The 17,197-nt window shown below is 53.2% G+C and overlaps 1 protein-coding gene across 1 annotated transcript in view; it reads left to right on the forward strand.

Moving 5' to 3' along the window:
• The window catches only part of LOC135174375 (E3 ubiquitin-protein ligase rnf213-alpha-like), a 31,279-nt gene that overhangs the window by 545 nt on the left and 13,537 nt on the right, over positions 1–17,197 (forward strand). The window contains exons 3-17 of the mRNA XM_064141645.1: positions 418–3,987; positions 5,370–5,503; positions 5,617–5,712; positions 7,309–7,424; positions 7,622–7,747; positions 8,281–8,342; positions 8,719–8,863; positions 9,732–9,873; positions 11,147–11,320; positions 11,665–11,798; positions 12,486–12,643; positions 12,889–13,092; positions 15,607–15,800; positions 16,321–16,441; positions 16,791–16,891. Of these exons, the coding sequence (XP_063997715.1) occupies positions 418–3,987; positions 5,370–5,503; positions 5,617–5,712; positions 7,309–7,424; positions 7,622–7,747; positions 8,281–8,342; positions 8,719–8,863; positions 9,732–9,873; positions 11,147–11,320; positions 11,665–11,798; positions 12,486–12,643; positions 12,889–13,092; positions 15,607–15,800; positions 16,321–16,441; positions 16,791–16,891 (5,477 nt within the window). The remainder of the gene's footprint in view (positions 1–417; positions 3,988–5,369; positions 5,504–5,616; positions 5,713–7,308; positions 7,425–7,621; positions 7,748–8,280; positions 8,343–8,718; positions 8,864–9,731; positions 9,874–11,146; positions 11,321–11,664; positions 11,799–12,485; positions 12,644–12,888; positions 13,093–15,606; positions 15,801–16,320; positions 16,442–16,790; positions 16,892–17,197) is intronic.

Below are 17,197 nucleotides of genomic sequence, written 5' to 3' on the forward strand. Positions count from 1 at the left end.
TTGCACCTGAGCTGTGCTTTGGAGTCACTTGAGGTGGGAAATGAACTCCCAGATTCATTAGTGGTTGATCATCCATCTGTGGTTCCTCACCACACCTTGACTATTGACTTAGTTCAGGTCCTTCCATCTCCAAAAGGATTTAGTGGGGCGGGAGAAGGTGTTTGAGAAGGTGAGAAGATCACCCAACCCAAGACAGAGTGCTGGCCAGGACAGACCTGCCTGCTTTCAGGGCTGTCCTTGGAGAAATTGTGCTGTTTCCACCTTTATTTTCTCCCCAGCTTGACCAACTAACTGAGACCATGAGAAGGGGGAAAAAAAGGGGGTTTGGAGATGTGGGTGAATGTGGGAGGCTGAACAGTCCTGGAGGTCTGGTGGTGGCTGTGGTCCTGGAGGTGACCTGTGTCCTCTTGCTTTCAGATGTCTGCTGAAATAGAAGAAAGCTTCCTGAACCTTTTTCCCACTGTGGAATGTGTCTCACCAGTGCGGGCCCTCACCACGCTGGGACATCCCAGCTCTGTCCCTCCTGAGGAACAGAGGGAGGAGCACTTTGACCGCAACAAGCTCAAGAGCGAAGTCTTCCAAAGGTCCTACCAGTACCTGAAAGGATACAAAGAGAAGAAAGACCTTGACCGCTTCTCTTTTGTCTCTGGAAGCGTCCAAGGGACAGAGAAGGAGTGCTTGGACTGCCTGATGGAATTCTGTGGGAGAAGTGACCCCTCCTGGACCGAGCTCAGCAACTTCACCCACTTCTTGAACTTCCAGCTAATGAGGTGCGAGGAATCAGTCTTCTGCAGCCAGCTGGTCCTACAAGAGCTCCGTGGCTTCAAAAGCTTCGTCATCAAGTTCATGATTGCCATGTCCAAGGACTTTGCCATGCCTTCCCTTGACCTGTCTGACGAGAGTGTGCCGAGGGAGCAGAGCAAGGTGGTGGACAGTGACCTGCAGAGGTACCAGCTGAGACGCAAGTGGGAGCAGAACTCTCATCCTTACGTTGTCTTCCATGCTGGAGGTCACTCCATGGAGTTCTTGGGGTTCCACATCAACAAGAACTTCGATGCCATTGATGCTTATTCCCAGGCTGTTCTGGAGACCAATGTGATGAGCCCAGATTTGTACAGGAACTTGGACCTCCAGAAGGTTCCTTTCAATAGGAAATTTGAGAGCTTATCTCGAAAGGAGCAGCTGGAGGTTCTCTGCAGGGTCTTTGGTGTGGAATGCCAGGATGATCCAGATCCTTCCTACCAGCTGACTTTGGACAACACCATGAAGATGTTGGCCATCTACCTACGGTTCCAGTGTGGCATCCCTGTCATCATCATGGGTGAAACAGGCTGTGGCAAGACAAAGCTGGTGGAGTTCCTGTGCAGCCTGCAAAGGGCAGGCAAGGAGGTTCAGAACATGCTAGTGGTACGTGTTCATGGTGGCACCACCTCCAAGACCATCCAGGATAAGGTCAGGAAGGCCATGAACCTGGCAGATGACAACAAGAAGAAGCACAACATAGACACTGTGCTCTTCTTTGATGAAGCCAACACCTCGGAGGCCATCTTCTCCATCAAGGAAGTCCTGTGTGACCACAGCGTCAACGGAGAGCCCATCACCACCGGCTGCTTGAAAGTGGTGGCCGCTTGCAACCCCTACAAAAGACACAGCAAGGAGACCATTGAGAAACTGGAGAAAGCTGGTTTGGGCTACAGAGTCCGGAGCGAAGACACCCTTGAGAAGCTGGGGTACATCCCCCTGAGGCAGTTGGTCTATCGGGTGCAGCCGCTCCCGCCCAGCTTGTTACCCCTGGTCTGGGACTTTGGGGAACTGAATGAGAAGACTCAAAACTTATACATCAGGGAGATTGTGAAGTCCAGTGTGGGGGAGGAGATCCTGGCTGGAAACTTGGAGGTCTTCACCAATGTCATTTCAGCCTCCCAGAAGTTCTTGAGAGAGAGTAAGGATGAGTGCAGGGTTGCCAGCCTTCGAGACATCGACCGCTGCATGAAGGTCATGCTCTGGTTCTATGGCTTGCGGGACCTGCTCTTCGAGCAGATGGATGCGAAGAGGCACCCTGAGGAGAAAAAGGAACCAACCTTAAACCCTGCCCAGAGAGCTTTGGTCCTTGCAGTGGGGACCTGCTATTTTGTGTCTCTGGAGAACCGTCACGAGTACCTGGAGAAAGTGGCCCAATGCTTCCCAGTCCCTGCAGCCTGGCTGCAGGAAGAGATTAAGTTGTGCCAAGAGGTCTTCCTTGATAACTTGTCCATTCCCAAGGCCACTGCCTGCAACAATGCTCTGCGGGAGAACGTCTTCATGATGGTTGTCTGCATGGACCTCCGGGTTCCACTCTTCCTGGTTGGGAAGCCAGGCAGCTCCAAATCTCTCTCCAAAACCATCGCTGTAGATGCCATGGGAGGGATATCATCATCCAGAAGCCCCTTGTTTAAACGATGCAAAGTGGTCCAACTGGCCTCCTTCCAGTGCAGTCCCTACTCCAAACCTGAAGGCATCATCTCCATCTTCCGGCAATGCGCTCAGTTCCAAAAAGGCAAGAACCTGAATGAGTTTGTGTCTGTGGTCCTGCTGGATGAGATTGGTCTGGCTGAAGACTCACCTGACATGCCCTTGAAGACTCTCCATCCTCTTCTGGAGAATGGATGTGTTGATGATGAGAAACCAGAGGCTTACAAGAAAGTTGGCTTTGTGGGCATCTCCAACTGGGCCCTGGACCCTGCCAAAATGAACAGGGGTCTCCTGGTCTTCAGGATGGAACCCAGCAGAGATGAGCTGGTGAAGACAGCCAAGGGCATCTGTGCCGATCAACCTCACCTGGACAGAATCGAGCATTTGTTCCCCATCCTGGCCAGCTTCTACTGCAACATCCTGAGTGCTCAGAAGACGGAGTTCTTTGGGCTTCGGGACTTCTACAGCTTGATCAAAATGGTTGTGTCCTACATGAGGGACATGAAACGCAACACCCAAGAGGAGCTTCTGGTCAAGGCCATTCAGAGAAACTTTGGAGGTTCTGCAGACATTGATCCTCTGGAGATCTTCCAGGACTGCATCAGTGACATTCGTCTCACCAGGGCACCAAGAACCAGCTGCATCCGTCTGCTGCAGGAGAACCTGGGGACACAGCAGCCAGGCTTCATGTCCAGGTACCTGCTGCTGCTGACCACCAACAACGCTGCCTTCCAGATCATCCAGATGACGAGGCTCATCAACGCTGACAACTGCGACATCATCTTTGGCTCTGGCTTCCCGCGGGATCAGGATTACTCCCAAGTGTGCCGCTCTGTCAACAGGGTGAAGATCTGCATGGAGATTGGCCGACCTGTTGTCCTGCTCAACATCCAGAACCTGTATGAGAGCCTCTATGACACCCTCAACCAGTGCTTTGTCAGCCTGGGGGACAACTACTACGTTGACCTTGGCCTGGGAACCCATCGGGTGAAGAGTCGCGTGAAGGAGGAGTTCCGCTTGATCGTCATTGAGGAGAAGAAGGTGGTCTACAGCCAGTTCCCCACCCCACTGCTGAGCAGGCTTGAGAAGCATTGCTTGGACATGAACACCATCCTCAGCTGGCAGCAGCAAGACCTAAAGAAGGACCTGGAGGAATGGGCCGAGTCGTTTGTCTGCATGGAGAATCCTGATGCATTGATGGCCTGGTCCCGTGCTCTGGTCCCCAAGGAACACGACGTCTTCATCGGCTTCAGCGATGACACCACAGCTGCCATCGTGCTGGAGTGCTCCCAGAACATCCACTCTGGTGTCTATGACTGCTGCAAAGATGCGGTCCTGTCCACTGCCTCCAGCGAACTGGTGGCCTGTGCCACTCCTGACTCCATCCTGCGCCTGAGGTACTCTGCTCTGAAGAACACTGAGGAGATCCAGGACCTCTACTTCTTCAGGCAGAAGCACAACAGCCTGGTCAGCCTCTTACTGGAGGCGATGAACCAGCAGGACAAGGAGACCATCACCACTGGGACGTGCCTGCAGGTATTGGTGCTTGGCTGTGGAGCACCCAAGGGTGCTGTTTGTAAGCGTGGTGGCCCCATGGTTTGGTTAAGGCAGGACAATGATGGGTTTATGTCCACCCTCCACCTCATAGAATCAGTTTGGTTGATAGAGACTTTCAATGTCATCAAGTCCAACCACACGAAGCTAGGAGCAGGTGTTGACCTGTTGGAAGGTAGGAGAGCCCTGCAGAGGGACAGGCTGGATGGGTGGGCAGAGGCCAACGGGATGAGATTGACCAAGGCCAAGTGCAGGGTTCTGCACTTTGGCCACAACAACCCCAAGCAGCTCTACAGGCTGGGGACAGAGTGGCTGGAAAGCAGACAGGAGGAAAGGGACCTGGGGGTACTGGTGGATAGTAGCTGAAGATGAGGCAGCAGTGTGCCCAGGTGGCCAAGAGAGCCAATGGCATCCTGGGCCGGCTCAGGAGCAGTGTGGCCAGCAGGACAAGGGAGGTTATTCTTGCCCTGTACTCAACACTGCTCAGGCCACACTTTGAGTGCAGTGTCCAGTTCTGGGCCCCTCAATTCAAGAGGGATGTTGAGGTGCTGGAAGGTGTCCAGAGAAGGGAAATAAAGCTGGTGAGAGGCCTGGAACACAAAGCCTATGAGGAGAGGCTGAGGGAGCTGGGGGTGTTTAGCCACCATTTCCAGGTCCATTTCCACCAGGCAGTTTCCAGCCACTCTGTACTACGCCTGGAGCCTTCAGGGGGTTGCAGGACCAAGCACTTGGCCTTGGTGAACCTCATCCCATTGACCTCATCCATTGATCCAACCTGGCCAGATAAACAGCCAACAGTCAGTGAAGGGCTTGTGCCCACCACCTCTCCCTCCATGGCATCTGCAGCCTGGGCAGACTCTGCCCTTCCTCCAGAGGCAGATGGGATCTGCTCAGCTCTGGCTCAAGCTGATACAGCATCACAGTATCGTCAGGGTTGGAAGAGACCTCACAGATCATCAAGTCCAACCCTTTACCACAGAGCTCAAGGCCAGACCATGGCACCAAGTGCCACATCCAACCTTGCCTTGAACAGCTCCAGGGACGGTGACTCCACCACCTCCCCGGGCAGCCCATTCCAGTGTCCAATGACTCTCTCAGTGAAGAACTTTCTCCTCACCTCCAGCCTAAATTTCCCCTGGCACAGCCTGAGGCTGTGTCCTCTCGTTCTGGTGCTGGCCACCTGAGAGAAGAGAGCAACCTCCTCCTGGCCACAACCTCCCCTCAGGTAGTTGTAGACAGCAATAAGGTCACACCCTCAAGCCACTTTCCAGCTGCCTGGAGATGAATCCCAAGCTCCAGTGGAGATGCCCTCACCCATTAGAGTCAGCAGGACAATCGGTTTTGATGTCTCCTTTCTGCTGCAGGTCTCCACCCATGCCAGGCTGCTCAACCAAAAGGACCTAGAAGTGCTGAAGGAGACTCTGGACCTCCCAGACACCATCCACTGCCTCTTCCTCAGCCAGTTTGACACCGAGCACGCTTTCCGCCAGGATCTCAGGTGGCTCCAGAAGTTCAGCTCTTGAACCTCCTGCCTGAGTCCCATTTCTCTGAGGGCTTTGTGTGGGTGAGACCTATCCAGGAGAAGATGCTGAAGAGGCTGTCTCGTTGCAGGGATTTCTTCAGGGAGTCCCAGGACCAGAGGTTGCTCCTTGTGCAGTTTCACTTTGATGAGCCACAGAGCAGCAAACGGCTCCTGGCCTGTGCTAAGTAAGCAGGTGGCCTTCATCCCCTCCTTTTCCTCATCCTTTCTTCCTTCTTCATCATCCTTCATCTTTTGTAGTTCTTTCTTCTTTGTCCTCCTTTCCTCCTCCTCTATCCTCATTGTTCCTTTTTCTTCCTCCTTTCTCTCTTCTCATTCTTCTTGCTCCTTTCCTCTCCCTCCTCCTTTCTTCTTCTCCTTCTTCCTCATCCTCTTCCTTCCTCCTCATTCTTCCTTCTTCCTCTTTCCCCTCCCTTCTCCTCCTTCTTTTTCTCTTCTCCTCTTCCTCCTCCTTCTTTCTCCTTCTTCTCCTCCTTCTTCCTCCTCCTTCATCCTTCTTCCTGCTTTCTCCTCCATTTTCCTCCTTCATTCTTTCCTCATCCTCCTTTGCTCTTCATCCTTCCCTTCTACTCCTTTGTCCTTTTCACCTCCTCCTCTTTTCTTTTACCTCCTATCTTCTTCCTTCTCCTTCTTCCCTCCTTGCTCCCCCTTTATCCTTCTCTTTATTCTTCCTCTTTTCTCATATTCTCCTTCTTCTTCCTCCTTCTCCCTTCTCCTCCTTCATCCTTTTTCCTTCTTTGTCCTCCTCCCTCTTCTTCATCCTCCTCATTTTCTTCCTTCTTCCTCTTGCTCTCTTCCACCTTCCAGGTCCTTCTCAGAAACCTCTGTTGCCTTTTGGCCTTTCTTTCCCCCCTGAGACTCAATTTGGACTCCATTGTCTCCTTGGCCCCTGTGGCTGCAGCAGGTGGTACCAACAGTGACCAGAGGGAAAGTCTTCTTGGGATGAAGACTTGGGAACCACCAGAAAAGCAGGTTCAGATGACTGCAGCCATGGGTGGGGAGGGAAATAAACCTCTGGAACATGCACCCTGATGGTGTCCACCTTGAAGTTGTTGGTCAAGAGTAGCTGGAGATGAACCAGTGTGTGACCACGTGGCCAAGAAGGCCACCAGCATCCTGGCTTGTACCTGCAATGGTGTGGCCAGCAGGACCAGGGCAGCGATTGCCTTGCTGTGGTGGGCATGGGTGAGGTTACACCTTGAGTCCTGGGTTCAGTTTTGAGTTTCTCACTGCAAGAAGGACATTGAGAGGCTGGAGCAGGTCCAGAGAAGGGCAACAAAGGTGGTGAAGCATCTGGAGAACAAGGAGAAAAGGTCTAGAGAAGTTCTGAGGAGTGGCTGAGGGACCTGGGGTCGTTTAGTCTTGGAGAAAATGAGGCTGAGGGGAGACCTTCTCCACATCAGTCTCCTTTCAGGGAATTGTAGGAGCCAGGTGAGGGTCAAAGACCAAGTGATGGGACAAGGGGAAATGACCTAAAGTTGCTTCAGGGGAGGTTTAGGTTGGACATGAAGAGAAATGTCCTCACCCAGAGTTGTCTAGGCCTGGCCCGGACAGCCCAGGTCAGAAGTGGAGTCCCCATCCCTGGAGTGGTTACTAAGCTTTGGAGGTGTGGTGCTGAGGGCCATGGTTCAGTGGTCACCCAGCAGTATTGGGTTAACCATTTGCCTCAATGACCTCAAAGGTCTTTTCCATTCTAAACCAACCCATAATTCTATGGCTGAATCTGGAAGGAACCAACTCTGATCTTCTGGTGCTGCCTCCAGGTACTGCATCACGGATGAGCGGAGGAGGGCGACCAGCCCCCATCTCCTGCATGTGGTGCTGATCACCAAAGTTCCAAGAGTCCTGGGTGGCTGCAGCTACCTGGCTTTTGACAGTGGTAAGGTCACTCTTGATTCTTTGGGGCAGGAAAAGGGTGGGAGCAGAAGACAAACACCTACAGAGAAGACATGTGAAGTGCTGGATCTTCCATCTCTTGCTGGTGGATCTCTTCCATCAGCAATCTGAGTGGCCAAGCTCAGTGGCTGATGTCCTAAAAGACAGCAGATGGTCTCATCCATCCTCTTGCCTCTCCAGGTGAGTGGAAGTCCATCCACTTGGATGACCTGATGCCCCCAGAGAACTTTAAGGCCAATCTTGGCCAGCTCTCCAAAATGACCATTGCTGAAATCTTCACCAGCAGTTCTCAGCAGCTCCCACCAGGTAAGAAGCTTCTCACCATAAAGCCACCACCTCCCCACTCCTGTCCCTTCCAGAAACCCACTGCCCCACCCTCTGATGTCCACCTGTAGAGAATTACACTCCTGGATCCAAGCAGTAGGTCCCAGGAGCTCTTGCTGCTTCTGAAGTCTTCATAGCAACTCAACCTTTGCCTCTTGATGGTCCAACTGTGGTGTGGCGCAGCAGTTGAGGAGCTGTGCTGCTGAAGACCTCCATACCAAGTCCCCCATTCTTCAACCAGATGGTTGAGTTGAACCAGAAGTGGTTTGATCCATCACTGCAGCCCAACCCTAGGTGTCTCCTTGCCTCCATGTTGCCTCTTAGAGGTGTCCAACCAACTGCTCCCCAAGCCTGAGGCTCTCATGCCATCAAGAAGCTGTTGTCTCGGTTTCCACCCCAGCCCTATTTGGTTTCTCCCTTGTTGATGGTCAGGGTGCTCCTGACATCTCCTGTGGGTGGATGTGTCTCTTGCTGGGGATTTGGAGGCTGAGTTGTGTGGTTGGCTGTGATTTCAGGTTCTCCAGATGATGTCTCCATGGGGAGTCTCACCGAGTCTGGTCTTCACCCTGAGGAAAACGTAGGACTACTTCTTGCTTCCTCCTCATTTTGGTTGGGTTGCTCCTCATCAAGAGGAGGATATTGGGCATCAAGGGGACTTTGGGGACCTACTTTTGGAGGTCCTTGTTGGGGCTGGTACCTTGTCCCAGGTCTTCCTGGGTCACATTGTGAGATTGAAGTAGGGGTGTGGTCTTCTAACCCAAATACACTTCCCAGAGACCTCTCTATGCTTCAGGGTTCTGAGTCAAGCAAGGCTAAGGGATGGTGAGATGGGCACAGACCTTGGAGCCCACCATGCTAAGTTCTGGAGAAGATGGTGTCCCAGAACAAGCATCTCCAGGCAAAGCAGAGCAAAGTAGCAGGGAGCAACCAAATGACCTGCAGGTCTTTTCCAGCCACAGTTCCTCAACATGGATGCAATGATCAAAGGGAGCATCCAGAAGGCTGTGATCCAGCTGGAGGACAAGAAGGACAACAGCCAGCGTCCAACTGAGAGAATCCAGATCCTTCACAACTTGCTTTTCCGCTCTGGGAACAGTGGTAGGTGTGGGGAGAAAGATCTAGAAGCAGCTCCTTGCTGTAGTGTGGTTGGAGGAAGACCACCACCAGACTAAGAGCCAGTTCTTGTGTCCATCAAGGCTGTGGTGGGTGGAGAAGCACTCCAGAGCCAGAGGGTGAGGTTGGATGGGGTCTCCTTCACCTCCCAGTGCAGTTCCCTACGGATGTGGTGGGACTCTGTGTGAAGCCACAAAGTTTTGCTGCAGACCTTGCTGGATGATCCCAGCTGGATGTCCATTCCCAGCTGAAGCTGATTTCCACATAGGACTGCCAAAGGGGTCCTGGGTGGGTGGTGTTTTGGCTGAAGGTTGTTACAACCAAAGTGCCTTGAAGGTTCCTCAGCACAGCAGAGGCATGGACCTGTTGGAACAGAGTCAGAGGAGGCCATGGAGATGGTCAAAGTGTGGAAGCCTTCTACTGTGAGGCAAGGCTGAGAGAGTTGGGGTTGTTCAGCCTGGAGAAGAGAAGGCTCCAGGGAGACTTTCTTGAGGTCTTTCAGTACGTCAGGGTGACTGGAGGAGAGATGGGGTAGGACCTTCATCAGGAAAGTGTGGTGACAGGACAAGGGATGATGGTTTGAAACTAAAGGATGGAGATGCCAGGTCTAAGGAAGAAGTTCCTCAACATTAGGGTGGTAAGACTTTGGTCCAGGTGGCCCAGAGGAGTGCCCCATCCCCGGAACCATTCCAGGTCAGGTTGTTTGGAGCTCTGAACAACCTGCTCTAGTTGTAGATTTCCTTGCTGCCTGCAGTGGGGTTGGACTAGATGACCTTTGAAGGTTCCTTCAAACCTGTCTCCTACTTGGAGATGAAGACCAGGAGAGGTGTAACCAGCGCTGTCCTCTGCTTAGTTTCCAGCCACTTTCTGACCATCCTGAAGAGGAGGATTTGTGTCCTCCTCCACGAACGAGAGAAACCAATCCAGGAGCCTCAGGGGTGGATTTTCCGCCGGGCACTCTCCATGGAGTTCATCCTGGAGGACTCCTCCTTCAGGTAGGGTTGGCTGTGAGCCACCTTCCTTTTGCTCTGCGTGAAGAGTGAGGCACCTTGCTTGAAGACTAAGACCAGACCAAGTGATGTCCCTCAGAGGTCCATGTTGGGACTGTATCTTCCCTACTCTTCCATATGGGTCCATACTGGGACCATATCTTCCATACTCTTCCATGTCTTCATCAAGGACAGAGTGGGATCCAATGACCCTCAGAGAATCTGTAGATGACACCAAGCTGACATGTTTTGAGGTGCAGTTGACATGTTTTGAGGAACATGATCCATCCAGAGGGACCTGGACAGGCTGGAGGAGTGGGACCATGAGAACCTCATGAGGTTCTACAAGGTTCTGAATGTGGATTGGGGCAACCATCAGTGTCAATCAAGCTGGAGAGCAGACCTGTGGAGAAGACTTGGGGGTGCTGTGGGTGCAAAGGTGGATGTGAGGTGGCTCAGAAAGCCAACTCAGAAAGCTTATCCCCAGGAGCATGGGCAGCAGGTGGAGGAAGGGGACTTTGCCTTTCTGCTCAGATGGTGGAATGCACACCTGCACTGCATCCAGCTCTGGAGCCCTCAGCACAGGAGAGACAGGGAGATGTTAGAGGAGCTTCAGAGATGACCAGAGGGTGGAAGCCTTCTGCTGCAAGGCCAGGCTGAGAGAGTTGGGGTTGTTCAGCTGGGAGAAGAGAAGGCTCCAGGGAGACCTCCTCCAGGGAGACCAGGCACTTCAAGATGGAAGGGTGGGGTAGGGCCTTCATCTGGAAAGTGTGGTGATAGGACAAGGGGTGATGGTATGAAACTGAAAGATGGAGATTTAGACCAGATCTAAGGAAGATGTTCTTCACTATGAGGGTGGTGAGACCCTGGTCCAAGCTGCCCAGAGACGTGGGAGATGCTCCATGCCTGGAGCCATTCCAGGTCAGGTTGTCTGGAGCTCTGAGCAAGCCAATCATAGAATGGTTTGGTTTGGCAGGGACTGTAAACGTCATCCAGTTCCAATCCCCCTGCCATGGGCAGGGACACCTCCCACTAGCCCAGGTTGCTCAAAGCTCTGTCCAGCCTGGCCTTGAACACTCCCAGGGATGGGACATCCACAGGCTCTCTGGACAACCCATTGCAGCATCTCACCATGACAAGCCAGCATGTCCAACACTGGGTATCCTCAGCAGTGGTTGGGTTGTTTTGGGTCTTCCAAACCCATGGTGCCTCCTGGTCAGAGGAGTGTCTCTCAGTGGGAGGGAAGCCAGGAGATAAGCCACATCATCTCCTCTTGCAGACAAGCCCTCTGGATGCACCTGGAAGACATCGTGGCCAACAGCTTCGCCCAAATTCTTGCTGTGGTGGATGCCAACAACAACCTGGATCACATCTCTCGAGGTTCTCCACTAGCAGACCTCTGGCTCCAGATGTTCCAAGAAGAAACTTTCCTGAAAATTAAATACACCAGGAAGTAAGAGCCAGGCTGTGAATGGCCAATGTGGTGGTTTCCCTTGGGCCACCAGGAGCTGGTGTCCACAGTCAACCAGTAGCTCCTGCTGGAGGTGCAGAGGTTTTTAGCCATGGAAGCTTTTGGGTGTCAACCTGCTGGTACCAGAACTTCTCTGTGGCTTTAAGATGCTTGGCCAAGTTATGTCCTTCCCTTTGCTTCCCAAGTTTCTGCTCATATTCCAACTACCTTTTTCTCCCCAGGCTTCTGACCTTTAAAGACATCAGTGGGAGCTTCTCATAGGTGATCCATCCCTGGACACCTGTGGTCTACTGCACAATTTAATGCTTCTTTCTGTTGCCTTCAAGGACAGCAGATGCCAAGATCTCTGTGTTGTCAATGACTGAAGACCCCAACGTGTCCCTCTCCTGCCAGTTCCCATTCAGTTGGGTTTTGAAGGCCTACCTGGATGATGTGTGGGAGAAGGTCTATCATAGGGAAGGTAATGTCACATGAAAGGGCCTAGAGACTAAATCATACAAGGAGTGACTGAGGGAGCTGGGGATGGTTAGTTTGAAGAGGAGGAGGCTGAGGGGAGACCTGATTGCTGTCTACAGCCTCCTGAAGGGACATTGTGGACAGGCTGCTGCTGGGCTCTTCTCACAGGCAATTTGATGCAGAACCAGGGGGAATGGCCTCAAGCTGAGCCTGGGGAGGTTTAGATTGGACATTAGGAAAAGATTTTTCATGGAGAGAGTAGTCAGGGACTGGAATGAGCTGCCCAGGGAGGTGGTTGAGGCATCAACCCTGGATGTGTTTAAGGGGCATTTGGACGTGGTGCTAAGGGATATGGTTTAAGGTGAATCTTGTAGAGTAGGGTTCTGGGTTGGACTTGGTGCTCCTGAGGGGCTTTGCCAACCTGCATGGTGCTGTGGTTCTGTGATCAAGACTTTCCAGAGGGAGCTTTGACCCCACAGAGCTCCTCAAATCCACATCCTCAGGAGGCAGAACCATGGCGTTCACTCAGCTGACCCAGAACTTGCTCATCTCTTCTGCCTCATACCTCCTCTTCCAGTGGAGGCATCAAACCTCTTCCCCTGTGGCTTGCACTTGGCTTCATGTCCACCTCAGTCTTAAGCAGGACCATTTGCTCCTAAGCGGCCCTAACGCTCATCCTTGTCCCTTCCAGATCAGCCCCAGAAGCCAACAGAGGACCTGGCCAGGTTCTACCAGAGCTTCATCAAGAATGTCTCGATGCCAGACGGCAGCAACCAAGAGGCCCTGCGCTGCTACGCCAGCGACTTCCTCCGGATGGCTTTTCCTGGGCAAGACCTGGCTGTCTACGAGGTGAGTGGTGCTGGGCAGAGTATCACCTTCCACAGACCTTGGCCAGCCCACCCTAGTCCTACCCTTCCTGGCCAGATCTGATGTTTTGATGAGCCTTCTGGGGCTTCATTTCAGCTGCTATGAACATTCAAGCTTGGTTCACCGCTTTCTGGTGAGGAACCACCATGTGGTGGACAGCACAGCAGGGCTGAGTGTGCCAGCATAGTCCTCTTGGCTTTGCTGAAATGATGCTTCCTTTCTTTCAGCTCCTCTCCAAAGTCTTCTTGGCCAATGCTGCCCAACTCTGCTCCTCTGTGGGCAGGGGGCAGATGGACTTCTCTCCAATCTGGCTTCACATGGAGCACTTCTACATGCAAGATGACTACCAGCTCTTTGTTGACATAGCCAAGAGCAATGACACCGTTGTGAGTGAGCTGCAGGCCATGTATGAGAAGGACCCACCAGAAATGGTGAGCAGAGGGTTGGGTTTGTCCTCTAACCCTTCTCCTAGGGCTTTGGAACGTGATGGTTTCATGACAGACTGTGGCATTAGTGAGACACCCTCATGATGGTGTCACTCTGGGTGGCTGTCGTGGTTCGAGGGGTCCCCAGGGCTCCCTTAGGAAACTACAGAGACCAGGACCCATCCTGGGGGATGGATCAGGTTGTCCCTGGATATCCTAATTGTGCCAATCAATCCCATAATCCTGCTGACACTTCATAAGTGGGCAGCAAAGTTCATTTGCTCTCTTTTCTCCCTTCCTTTTGGGTCTCTGGGGGGGATTGTGATCTGGGTAGCTAAGTAGGAGTTAAACCTGGCCACAGCCTTCAAGGCTGCAGCTGCAGGGAATTCACAGCTGCACAATCCAGGCCTGTTTGGGCCCAAGTGGGAGCCAAGGGGCAGGGAGAGCAAATGAGCACTGAGGCTCTGGTGGTTCAGCTTGGCTGGAGGGAAGGCTCTGAGGGCACTCTCCTGTGTGCTCTGTCTGCATGAGCGGTTAAGGATTCGCCTGTGCCGTATCTGCTCCTGCACACCACAACCTTTCTGCTCCCCTCTTCACCTCAGCAAGAGCCTTTTTACTTTGCTGCCCTTTTCCCTGGGAAGAGTCAAACAATCTCAGCCTCCTCATCGTAAACCTGCGGCAGGAGTTGGCATCCGCGGGGCGCTGCGGCAGGACCTGGTGGCTCATGCAGGGGCTGTGGAGTGACTCCGAGTGGGAGCAGTGCAGAAGGGGTTAAAGACGGTGCCGGCAGCAGCGAGTGAGGGGCAGCAGTGGGCACAGCCTAGGGCAAGGGAGGAAGCTGGTGTGGGTCCCCCATCCCCTGAGTGGCCGTGGCTTACCCCCTGGGCACCCTGCCAGCTCCGGCCATAGCAGCAGCCACACCCAACCCAGCCGCAGCTCTCTCGCAGATGGCACTGGGTGGGGTCGGCGCCACCCTTCTCGCCACGCCCGTGGCGGTGCAGGTGCAGGGATGTGCATCTTCTGCCTTAGTGCAGCCACTCCTCGCTCCGGCCTGGGGCCTGTGCCCTTGCTGTGTGAAAGAGTAAAGTGAGAGAAGCTACATCTGCCGTGCTCTGAAACCAAAACTACGGCAGAGGTCGTGCTCAGCTGCCCTTGGACACTTTGACCCTGGAGGTGGGTGGGATTTGTTGCTCCTCATCTTGTCACATCCACATGGAGATGTCCACATCCCTCCTGAGATGCTTTTTCCTTAGAGCAGCAAGTCAAGGCTTGAGGAGAACCCACAGGGTGACTCCATCGTTATTCTTGTGTGGTTGAGGGACCTGGGGATGTTCAGCCTGGAGACAATGAGGCTTGGGGGGGAACCTTCAGGCTCTCTACAACTCCCTGAAGGGAGGTTGAAGCCAGGTGGGGAGTGATGCCTCTGCCAAAGGAACAAGAGCAAGGACGAGAGGAAACAGCCTCAGGTTGCTCCAGGGGAGGTTTAGACATGAGGAGAAAAGTCCTCACCCAAATGTTTGTCAGGCTTGGCCCAGGAGTGCCAGAGCAATGGTGGAGTCCCCATCCCTGGGGGGGTTTCAAACCCATGGAGATGTGGTGCTGAGGATCATGGTTTGATGGTGACCTGGCAGTGCTTGGTCGGTGATTGGACTGGATCTTGGAGGCCACTTTCAACCAAACCAATTCCCCATTCTTTCTCCAGGGCATGCCTGGGCTCATAAAGGCCTCCCTGGTTTTCACACCCCAGAACATCTCCCCAGGAGTCCATTTCCTCCCAGCTTAGCCCTGCCTGTGCTCATCAGCCACAGAGTCATGGAATGGCTTGAGAGGGACAGGACCTTCCATCTACTCCAACTCCCTTGCAGCCAGCAGGGACATCTGCAACCAGAGCAGGTCCCAGTCAGCCTGGCCTGGAGTGGTTCCAGGATGGGACATCTCCCACCTCTCTGGGCAACCTGGGCCAGGCTGCAACACCTCCCCACGAACCACTCCCTCCTAGTGTCTGATCTCAATGCCCTCTCTCCCCACTGTCCCTTGTCCTGTCACTACACAGCTTGATTGAAGGTCCCTCTCAGTCTTCTGATTGCCTGCTTTACACACAGAAAGGCCACCAGAAGGTGTCCCTGGAGCCTCCTCTTCTCCAGCCTGGACACCCCCAGCTCTCTCAGTCTGGCCTCATAGCAGACGGGCTTCAATCTTCTGATCATTTTGGTGTCTCCCCTCTGGTCCAAGTCTTTCTTAGAGTCATGGAATGGGTTTGGTTGGAAGAGACCTTTCAGATCATCAGGGCCAAGTGCTGACTGCCAGGTCACCACCCAAACATGTCCCTCAGCACCATCTCTCCATGACTTTGAAAGCCCTCATGGTGAAGAACATCCTCATTAGATCTAAGTCTCCATCTTTAGTTTCAAACCATCACCCCTTGTCCTGCCTCAACAGACCTGGTAGTGTCTCCTCCTTCTGTGCCACACACCAGCACGGGCAGATCTTGACCTGGACTCTTTGCCAATCTCGTTCCAGTTTGTCACTCTTGATGCCTTGAACATTCTCCTGAAGAAGGTGCAGCCCACTGAAGATGGACTTTTGCCCTTTGATGCCTGCGTAGCCTGGCTCAAAAGTGTAAAGTCCATCAAGCCCTGGGTGGAGTGGATCAGTCTGCACAATCACCAGCTTCAGCTGTACCAGAAGAAGCAGCAGCTCCTGGACACTGTGCTGTAAGCTGAGCCCCTCCTCTGTTGACATTTGTGTGAGGACACTTCCTGAGGGCTTGAGGTGATGCCACTTTCTTCTGGAGTCAAACCCCCAACTCTCCACTCAGAAGGTGTTGGCAAAATGGCTCCACAAAAGTGTGGTGGATGTTTCTTCATGATCCAGTTGCTTAGTTCTGGTGGAACTTTCATTTCATGCTTGGTGGTGCCAAAATGTTTTCTGGTGTAGGACAAGGAGGTCTCTCCACAGACACCACCCCCAGAAATGGGCTGGTGGTTTCTGTTTGCCCCAGGATTTGGTGAAGCATGTTGCATGGAGAAGACCATGCCATGTCTTCTTCCCTCTAATGCCATCTTAGAAGGTCTTGCATCAGAGACTCATCGAATGGGTTGGGTTGGAAGGGATCTTTAAAGATGTGACCATAGGCTACTTGGGATGGTCACAGAAGTAGCAGTGGGAAGGGAAGCTCAGGAGATCTTGGAGGAGGTCCAACCTAACTGGGATCCCTTGGGGTGTGGTTTTCAGACATGGCTGGACCTGCACCAACATTGTCTACATGTTGATTGACCACCTGCTGCACAACGAGACGCACATAGAGGAGAAGCTCCTGAAGCTCGTGGTGAAGCAGTTCATCTTCCTTTGGAATGTAGGTCCTGGGGCAGCTGATGGCTGTGAAGCTTGGGAGGGCTCTTCTCATCCAGAAGACCTCTGGTCCCAGCTGCAGGGAGGTGGGAAAGGGTTGGAAACATCATCCAAGAGAGAAACATTTCAGATTCATGACCCAAAGGGAGGATTGGGAATGTTCTTTGAGGGTTCAAGGGCTTGACCCAGGTCTTTCACCCCCAGCGAGTCACACAGAGACATCCCAACATGGATCTGCTGAGTTCTGCTGCCTCCCCCCATGTCCCTGCAGCACTGACATCCCCTCCTGTGTGCCCTCCACGAACTGGGGAGCTGCTTCTGCTGAGCTTGACCCATGTGTTTGCCTTCCCCAGCGTCTCCACACAACGCCAAGGTTTGAGCCAGAGAAGACTTTCGATTTGGTGACCAAAGTGCTGAAGCAATGCAACAAGAATGCTGATGTTGTCTACCTGGTGTAAGTCCAGCCTGGACAGGAGTTGACTTCGAGGTCCTCCTCCATCTGTGTGATGTTTGTTAAGGGTGGAGGTGAACCTCGTTGGGCCAAGGGGTGAGAACCTGTCTGGGAGGTGTGGATGGATCATCTCTGGGGGACCTTCTCTGAGGTCTGGTGCCCAAGAAAGCAGCTCCTCTGAGCACCCAGGCTCTCTGTCCCCTTCACCCAGCCATCCTCATCACATAACCAAGATGGGGTGGTCCTCAGGCAGCTCAGAAGCTGCTAGGTCTTGAAGTGGTGCTGGGTTGCCATGGTTCTGTACCCACC

The sequence above is a fragment of the Pogoniulus pusillus genome, unplaced genomic scaffold, assembly GCF_015220805.1.
Source record: "Pogoniulus pusillus isolate bPogPus1 unplaced genomic scaffold, bPogPus1.pri scaffold_62_arrow_ctg1, whole genome shotgun sequence".
NCBI lineage: Eukaryota > Metazoa > Chordata > Aves > Piciformes > Lybiidae > Pogoniulus > Pogoniulus pusillus.